At 44.7% G+C, this 10,000-nt stretch overlaps 1 protein-coding gene across 1 annotated transcript in view; it reads left to right on the top strand.

Moving 5' to 3' along the window:
• Positions 1-937: 937 nt before the first annotated feature.
• LOC135530629 (cAMP-dependent protein kinase type I-beta regulatory subunit-like) overlaps positions 938-10,000 on the top strand; it is a gene marked incomplete at its 3' end in the record, with an annotated part of 137,118 nt that continues 128,055 nt past the window's right edge. The window contains exons 1-2 of the mRNA XM_064958915.1: positions 938-979; positions 1,823-1,993. Of these exons, the coding sequence (XP_064814987.1) occupies positions 938-979; positions 1,823-1,993 (213 nt within the window). The remainder of the gene's footprint in view (positions 980-1,822; positions 1,994-10,000) is intronic.

The raw sequence follows: 10,000 nt of genomic DNA, 5'->3' as shown, positions 1-10,000 counted from the left end.
TCGATTCTGTTAGCTGGTTTGTTATTGTCAGACTGGAAGTTGTGGGAACAGTGAGGTCCAACTAAAATATGATTATAGTTTCTCTCTAATGTTAGACTGGGTTGTCTACACTATTGCATCCTAACTGGCTTTTCCTGGTGACTTTCTTGTATTGTTGACTTGCACACTTTTTAAATGTATTTTATTTTATTTAACCAGGTAGGACAGTTGAGAACACCTTTATTTAACCAGGTAGGACAGTTGAGAACACCTTTATTTAACCAGGTAGGCTAGTTGAGAACACCTTTATTTAACCAGGTAGGCCAGTTGAGAACAAGTCCTCATTTGCATCTGCGACCTGGCCAAGATAAAGCAAAGCAGTTCGACACATACAACAACACAGTGTTACACATGGAATAAACAAACATACAATCAATAATACAGTAGAACAAAAAGTCTATATACAGTGAGTGCAAATGAGGTAAGATAAGGGAGTTAAGGCAATAAATAGGCCATGGTGGCGAAGTAATTACAATATAGCAATTAAACACTGGAATGGTAGATGTGCAGAAGATGAATGTGCAAATAGAGATACTGGGGTGCAAAGGAGCAAGATAAATAAATAAATACAGTATGGGGATGAGGTAGGTAGATAGATGGGCTATTTACAGGTGCAGTGATCTGTGAGCTTCTCTGACAGCTGGCGCTTAAAGCTAGTGAGGGAGATATGAGTCTCCAGCTTCAGAGATTTTTGCAGTTCGTTCCAGTCATTGGCAGCAGAGAACTGGAAGGAGAGGCGGCCAATGGAGGAATTGGCTTTGGGGGTGACCAGTGAGATATACCTGCTGGAGCGCGTGCTACGAGTGGGTGCTATGTTGACCAGTGAGCTGAGAAAAGGCGGGGCTTTACCTAGCAGAGACTTGTAGATGACCTGTAGCCAGTGGGTTTGGCGACGAGTATGACGCGAGGGCCAGCCAACGAGAGCATACAAGTCGCTGGGGTGGGTAGTATATATGGGGCTTTGGTGACAAAACGGATGGCACTGTGATAGACTGCATCCAATATGTTGAGTAGAGTGTTGGAGGCTATTTTATAGATGACATCATCGAAGTCGAGGATCGGTAGGATGGTCAGTTTTACTAGGGTATGTTTGGCAGCATGAGTGAAGGATGCTTTGTTGCTATATAGGAAGCCGATTCTAGATGTATGCTTAATGCGAGTCTGGAAGGAGAGTTTACAGTCTAACCAGACACCCAGGTATTTGTAGTTGTCCACATATTCTAAGTCAGAGCCATCCAGAGTGGTGATGCTGGACGGGTGAGCAGGTGCGGGCAGTGATCGGTTGAACAGCATGCATTTAGTTTTACTTGCATTTAAGAGCAATTGGAGGCCACGGAAGGACAGTTGTATGGCATTGAAGCTCGTCTGGATGTTAGTTAACACAGTGTCCAAAGAGGGGCCAGAAGTACACAGAATGGTGTCGTCTGCGTAGAGGTGTATCAGAGAATCACCAGCAGCAAGAGCGACATTAATGATATATACAGAGAAGAGAGTCGGCCCGAGGATTGAACCCTGTGGCACCCCCATAGAGACTGCTATAGGTCTGGACAACAGGCCCTCCGATTTGACACACTGAACTCTGTCTGAGAAGTAGTTGATAAACCAGGCGAGGCAATCATTTGAGAAGCAAAGGCAGGGATTGGGATTGGATTAATGAACAAAATACTAAAAGATTTTAAATGTAATGTTTTGAGTAAACTATCCCTTTCACTTTTGTCTGAACTGAAACTTTTATTCTTAATCTGCCTCTCCCTCCCTCTCCCTCTCTCTCTCCCCCCTACAGGAAGAGTCCCAGCAGATCCTGGCCCGCCAGAAGTCCAACTCTCAGTCGGACAGCCATGATGACGAGGTGTCCCCCCCACTGCCCAACCCAGTGGTCAAGGCCCGCCGCCGCAGGGGAGGGGTCAGTGCTGAAGTCTACACTGAAGAGGACGCCGTCAGCTACGTCCGCAAGGTCAGAGTCAAACACTTCAACCAACTCACACAGTCAGGAACATTCAGTAACCATAGTAACACGTTGGCTGGGAATTGCCAGGAACCTCCCCATACCATATTGTCACGGTACTTAGGTGCCGATACGATATGTATTGCAATTCTCACGATTCTACATGTATAGCTATTCGATACTGCTATTTTTTTACTGCGATTTAATGTTCGATTTAATATTCCTCAGGAAATGAAGAATTACATATATGAGTTATTCCATTCTAGCCATTACCACGAGCCCAACCTCCTATAGCTCCTCCCACCAGCCTCCACTGATATCTGCTGCAGAGAGACAGAGAGAGACAGAGAGAGACAGAGAGAGACAGAGAGAGACAGAGAGAGACAGAGAGACAGAGAGAGTTTTGATCAGTCATGGAAATAAAAGTGCTGAAAACATGTTCACTATTTCAAAAGAAGATGAAGAAGAAGATATAGGAAGGAAAATACCTTTTGGTTCAGGTACAGCCGACTCCCACTACCAAATGCTACCTAGCAAAACATTTTTAATATAGATCTTTTTTGGTGATCAAAGTATCAATATAATATCATCCCCCCCAAAATATTGCGATATGTCTGACCAAAGATAGACCACAGAGACTGAACACATAGACAGACCACATGCTGACCATTGATTGTCCACAATCTGACGAGGAGGTTTTGACTAGAGATTCAAACTTTCGACTCACACAGCAGTAAGGGGGCCTGAAAGGATGGAAAACATGATGTAGTAGCCAGCAGAAGTTAAATTAAGGTTGGTATGGTGATTAGGCTAATGCTAATTGGTATCATTATAACACATACTCCTTTAGGACTGCAGTTGAAAATATTTGCCACTGTCAAAAAACTTACAAAAATGTAGGGAAGTAAAGAACCCTTCTCAAAACAACTAATTAAGTTGACTTAACAGAACTCTCTTAACTCACACAATCTCAACCAAACCCAACCAGATGGTAGTGGATGGCTCTTGCACTCAGGGCTCTAAAATGTGACCGTTTTGGTTGCATATGCTCCTAAATATTTTGCTGTGCGACCTGGTATTTTAATTTGGGAGCACCACTGCGCCTAGAAACAAATGACCCAGATAATAGTTGTAATTATTAGGTTTGTAACGATCATCGTTGGAATGAGGTGAGGACCAAAGCGCAGCGTGGTATGTGTTCATGATGATATTTATTTAACCTCTTGAAACTCCCCATCCCGGATCCGGGATCGTGACTAAAGCCTCAGGCTCATTAGCATAACGCAACGTTAACGATTTCTGAAAATCGCAAATAAAATTAAAATAATGCGTTTGCTCTCAAGCTTAGCCTTTTCTTAACAACACTGTCATCTCAGATTTTCAAAATATGCTTTTGAACCATAGAAATTGACTAATTTGTGTAAGAGTATGCAAAGCTAGCATAGCATTTTGTGTAGCATGTAGCACGCAACATTTTCACAAAAGCCAGATAACCAAATAAATAAAATCATTTACCTTTGAAGAGCTTCTGATGTTTTCAATGAGGAGACTCTCAGTCACATGCCAAATGCGCAGTGTTTCCTGAAAGCGTCTGTGTGTAGGAGAAATCGTTCCGTTTTCTACATTGCGCCTGGCTACTGAAACGAACCGAAAATGCAGTCACCTACAACGTAAAACTTTTTCCGGATTAACTACATAATATCGACCGAAACATGGCAAACGTTGTTTGGAATCAGTCCTCAAGGTGTTTTTTCACATATCTCTTCATTGACATGCAGTTCGTGGAAGCTTGCTTTACTCTCTGTATTGTTTGGAAAAATACTGGCAGGTGACTTTTGCGCACCAATTTCGGCGCAGGACACCGGGCGGACACGTGGTAAATGTGGTCTCTTATGGTCAATCTTCCAATGATCTGCCTACAAATACGTCACAATGCTGCAGACACCTTGGGGAAACGACAGAAAGGGCAGACTCATTCCTCTTGCGTTCACAGCCATATAAGGAGATCATGACAAACAGAGCCTTAAAAATCCTTGTCATTTCCTGGATGCCATCTCATCTTGGTTTTGCCTGAAGCTCACGTTAAAGGGCACGCACAGAGAAGATCTTTGTATTTCTGGACACGTCAGAGTGTTTTCTTTCGAACAGTAGCAATTATATGCATAGTCGAGCATCTTTTTGTGACAAAATATCTTGTTTAAAACGGGAACGTTTTTCATCCAAAAATGAAATTGCGCCCCTAGAGTTCCAAGAGGTTAAACTCAGAACACTAAACAAAATAACAAAGAGAAGAAAACGAAACCGAAACAGTTCTGTAAGGTGACAAAACACACTAGACAGAAAATAATCACCCATGAAACACAATAGAAAACAGGCTACCTAAATATGGTTTTCAATCAGGGACAACGATTGACAGCTGCCTCTGATTGAGAACCATACCAGGCCAAACACAGAAATAGCAAATCATAGAAAAACTAACATAGACAACCCACCCAACTCACGCCCTGACCATACTAAAACAAAGACATAATAAAAGAACTAAGGTCAGAACTTCGCTCTACCGTTGTAGCATAGCTAGCTAACAACCTGGTCAGTTTGCCAGTATCTTTATCCAAACATGTTGGGACACAGACATGAAGGTAAAGGGAGGGCTTGTTCAGGAGATCAATAATCAGAGTGATGAATGAAGGACAGGTTTCTGGCATGTCGTCAAACAATGTTCTTAAAGAGAAACTATACGATGTTCATTGCAATTACATGTAGATTTGAGTCATTCAGCTGTTATGTAATCTCAAAAGGAAAATAGTGCTTTTACACAATGCAGAAAATTACTTTGTAATTTTAATGACAGATATTTGTATGAAATGTTCAGCTTTTTACGGATACTGACATAACGGCCTGATCCCCGTCACCTCGCTGTAATGGGCAGGTCGCTGGAGTGTGGCTTATGTGTGTGTCTCCACCCTCCTGCCCCTGCCAGTCTTAGCAGCAGGTATCTGTCAGCCTTAGCAGCAGGTATCTGCCAGTCTTAGCATCAGGTATCTGTCAGCCTTAGCAGCAGGTATCTGTCAGCCTTAGCAGCAGGTATCTGTCAGTCTTAGCAGCAGGTATCTGTCAGCCTTAGCAGCAGGTATCTATCATCCTTAGCAGCAGGTATCTGTCAGCCTTAGAAGCAGGTATCTATCAGTCTTAGCAGCAGGTATCTGTCAGTCTTAGCAGCAGGCATCTGTCAGTCTTAGCATCAGGTATCTATCAGTCTTAGCAGCAGGTATATGTCAGTCTTAGCATCAGGCATCCACCAGTCTTAGCATCAGGCATCTGTCAGCCTTAGCAGCAGGTATCTGTCAGTCTTAGCATCAGGCATTTACCAGTCTTAGCAGCAGGTATCTGTCAGCCTTAGCAGCAGGTATCTGCCAGTATTAGCCGCAGGTATCTATCAGTCTTAGCAGCAGGTATCTGCCAGGCTCCAATCATGGATGAAAAACCAATAAACTAGCAAATGTTTAGGTCAGTGATTCACGCTATGTCAGGGATACACACACACACACACACACAATCAGGGAGATAGACACGCACACACAAATCCGTCATTTCGAGGTTGTCCTTAAAATTCCCATCAGACGATAACGAACATGCCTTTGTTTAGCTTGAGCTACAAGCGTGACGGACAAGTGTCACACATAATTCAGAGTTATGGAAGCAGATTTGAATGAAATGAGGGGTTTAACAAATTGATTGAAGGCTGGGTTCTTCAGTAAACAGCTGTTGCCTTTCAAAGCAATAATGACATGTAGCTTGCAGACCTGGGTTAACAAACTATGTAAAACCATTTCAAATACCATATGCTATGCTTGATTGAGCTTGCCTGTTGCCATGAATCCAATAGAAGTCTAAAAATGACAAACCCCACCCACCTGACACAGGCTAAACAAACGCTCGAAGCATTTGAAAGATATCAAATAGTATTTAAACCCAGGTCTGGTATCTAGACAGTACTGGATGACATGGTTCCAGACTGATAACAACACAGGCTCTATATACATCAATGGACTGAAATAACCCTCAGTCAGAGGCTAAATTGGTTTAATATCAGTTAATTTTTCATTCACATTTCCCAGACGAGCAACTAAACATATTAAATGAATCCCTCTCTCATTCGTTCACATGGCTCAGCGTGTGTGTGTGTGTGTGTATATGTGTGTGTGTGTTTTCTCGTCTGTCTATATGTGTGTGTGTTTGTGTCTTGGCTTGGCACTGTGGGAACTTGGTTTTGGCTGAGTGGCGTCAGGAGGATCTCTGTGTAATCTGGGTCTCAGCACACAGGCTTTACCCTCTCAGCTCTCAGCTCTCTGCCATCCTCTTCCTCTCCCTCTCCCTTCAACAGTCTAGATACCGTTTCTACCCTTCCTCTCCCTTCAACAGACTAGATACCGTTTCTACCCTTCCTCTCCCTCTCCCTTCAACAGGCTAGATACCGTTTCTACCCTTCCTCTCCCTCTCCCTTCAACAGACTAGATACCGTTTCTACCCTTCCTCTCCCTCTCCCTTCAACAGACTAGATACCGTTTCTACCCTTCCTCTCCCTCCAACAGACTAGATACCGTTTCTACCCTTCCTCTCCCTCTCCCTTCAACAGACTAGATACCGTTTCTACCCTTCCTCTCCCTTCAACAGACTAGATACCGTTTCTACCCTTCCTCTCCCTCTCCCTTCAACAGACTAGATACCGTTTCTACCCTTCCTCTCCCTCTCCCTTCAACAGACTAGATACCGTTTCTACCCTTCCTCTCCCTCTCCCTTCAACAGACTAGATACCGTTTCTACCCTTCCTCTCCCTCTCCCTTCAACAGACTAGATACCGTTTCTACCCTTCCTCTCCCTCTCCCTTCAACAGACTAGATACCGTTTCTACCCTTCCTCTCCCTCTCCCTTCAACAGACTAGATACCGTTTCTACCCTTCCTCTCCTCTCCCTTCAACAGGCTAGATACCGTTTCTACCCTTCCTCTCCCTCTCCCTTCAACAGACTAGATACCGTTTCTACCCTTCCTCTCCCTCTCCCTTCAACAGGCTAGATACCGTTTCTACCCTTCCTCTCCCTCTCCCTTCAACAGACTAGAGACCGTTTCTACCCTTCCTCTCCCTCTCCCTTCAACAGACTAGATACCGTTTCTACCCTTCCTCTCCCTCTCCCTTCAACAGACTAGATACCGTTTCTACCCTTCCTCTCCCTCTCCCTTCAACAGACTAGATACCGTTTCTACCCTTCCTCTCCCTCTCCCTTCAACAGGCTAGATACCGTTTCTACCCTTCCTCTCCCTCTCCCTTCAACAGGCTAGATACCGTTTCTACCCTTCCTCTCCCTCTCCCTTCAACAGACTAGAGACCGTTTCTACCCTTCCTCTCCCTCTCCCTTCAACAGACTAGATACCGTTTCTACCCTTCCTCTCCCTCTCCCTTCAACAGACTAGAGACCGTTTCTACCCTTCCTCTCCCTCTCCCTTCAACAGACTAGATACCGTTTCTACCCTTCCTCTCCCTCTCCCTTCAACAGGCTAGATACCGTTTCTACCCTTCCTCTCCCTCTCCCTTCAACAGACTAGATACCGTTTCTACCCTTCCTCTCCCTCTCCCTTCAACAGACTAGATACCGTTTCTACCCTTCCTCTCCCTCTCCCTTCAACAGACTAGATACCGTTTCTACCCTTCCTCTCCCTCTCCCTTCAACAGACTAGATACCGTTTCTACCCTTCCTCTCCCATTTGTAGACTAACAGACTAGATACCGTTTCTACCCTTCCTCTCCCATTTGTAGACTAACAGGCTAGATACCGTTTCTACCCTTCCTCTCCCTCTCCCTTCAACAGACTAGAGACCGTTTCTACCCTTCCTCTCCCTCTCCCTTCAACAGACTAGATACCGTTTCTACCCTTCCTCTCCCTCTCCCTTCAACAGGCTAGATACCGTTTCTACCCTTCCTCTCCCTCTCCCTTCAACAGACTAGATACCGTTTCTACCCTTCCTCTCCCTCTCCCTTCAACAGACTAGATACCGTTTCTACCCTTCCTCTCCCTCTCCCTTCAACAGGCTAGATACCGTTTCTACCCTTCCTCTCCCTCTCCCTTCAACAGACTAGATACCGTTTCTACCCTTCCTCTCCCTCTCCCTTCAACAGACTAGATACCATTTCTACCCTTCCTCTCCCTCTCCCTTCAACAGACTAGATACCGTTTCTACCCTTCCTCTCCCTCTCCCTTCAACAGGCTAGATACCGTTTCTACCCTTCCTCTCCCATTTGTAGACTAACAGGCTAGACTTCAGACACTCTCTGTCTATCTACTTTCAGCCTTTAAGAGGTTTGACCCTTTCTCTGTTCCCATCCGCTGCCATTCGTAAAGAAGCTCGACAGTAGACAGTTAACCTTCTCTGTGTCTATACCCTCCAGGTTTAAAGTGGCTAGTAGGCCCTGTCTGTAAGCACTATCCCCCAACTCTCACTACTTCCAGCCCTAAAGACTCTAGTAACCCCTCTCTACACCTCTATCCATAAAGACTCTAGTAACCCTCTCTGTGTCTATACCCTCCAGGTTTAAAGTGGCTAGTAGGCCCTGTCTGTAAGCACTATCCCCCAACTCTCACTACTTCCAGCCCTAAAGACTCTAGTAACCCCTCTCTACACATCTATCCATAAAGACTCTAGTAACCCTCTCTGTGTCTATACCCTCCAGGTTTAAAGTGGCTAGTAGGCCCTGTCTGTAAGCACTATCCCCCAACTCTCACTACTTCCAGCCCTAAAGACTCTAGTAACCCCCTCTCTACACCTCTATCCATAAAGACTCTAGTAACCCTCTCTGTGTCTATACCCTCCAGGTTTAAAGTGGCTAGTAGGCCCTGTCTGTAAGCACTATCCCCCCAACTCTCACTACTTCCAGCCCTAAAGACTCTAGTAACCCTCTCTCTACACCTCTATCTATAAAGACTCTAGTACCCCCTCTCTCTACACCTCTATCCATAAAGACTCTAGTACCCCTTCTCTCTACACCTCTATCCATGAAGACTCTAGACTCTAGTACCCCCTCTCTACACCTCTATCCATAAAGACTCTAGTACCCCCTCTCTCTACACCTCTATCCATAAAGACTCTAGTACCCCTCTCTCTACACCTCTATCCATAAAGACTCTAGTACCCCCTCTCTACACCTCTATCCATAAAGACTCTAGTACCCCTCTCTCTACACCTCTATCCATAAAGACTCTAGTACCCCTTCTCTCTACACCTCTATCCATAAAGACTCTAGTAACCCCTCTCTCTACACCTCTATCCATAAAGACTCTAGTAACCCTCTCTCTATACCTCTATCCGTAAAGACTCTAGTAACCCCTCTCTCTACACCTCTATCCATAAAGACTCTAGTACCCCTCTCTCTACACCTCTATCCATAAAGACTCTAGTACCCCCTCTCTATACCTCTATCCATAAAGACTCTAGTAACCCTCTCTACACCTCTATCCATAAAGACTCTAGTACCCCCTCTCTATACCTCTATCCATAAAGACTCTAGTAACCCTCTCTCTACACCTCTACCCATAAATACTCTAGTAACCCCTCTCTCTACACCTCTATCTATAAAGACTCTAATAACCCCTATCTCTATACCTCTACCCATAAAAACTCTAATAACCCCTCTCTCTACACTTATACCCATAAAGACTCTAGTAACCCCTCTCTCTACACCTCTATCAATAAAGACTCTCGTAACCCCTCTCTCTACACCTCAATCCATAAAGACTCTCGTAACCCCTCTCTCTACACCTCTATCCACACATACTCTAGTACCCCCTCTCTCTACACCTCTATCCATAAATACTCTAGTAACCCCTCTCTCTACACCTCTATCCATAAAGACTCGAGTAACCCCTCTCACTACACCTCTATCCATAAAGACTCAAGTAACCCCTCTCTCTACACCCCTATCCATTAAGACTCTAGTACCCCCTTCTATTCATAAAGACTCTAGT

The sequence above is a fragment of the Oncorhynchus masou genome, unplaced genomic scaffold (assembly GCF_036934945.1).
Source record: "Oncorhynchus masou masou isolate Uvic2021 unplaced genomic scaffold, UVic_Omas_1.1 unplaced_scaffold_1399, whole genome shotgun sequence".
In the NCBI taxonomy this organism is placed as follows: domain Eukaryota; kingdom Metazoa; phylum Chordata; class Actinopteri; order Salmoniformes; family Salmonidae; genus Oncorhynchus; species Oncorhynchus masou.
Note: the sequence above shows the minus strand (reverse complement) of the source record. Positions and strands in the feature narration are given on the sequence as shown.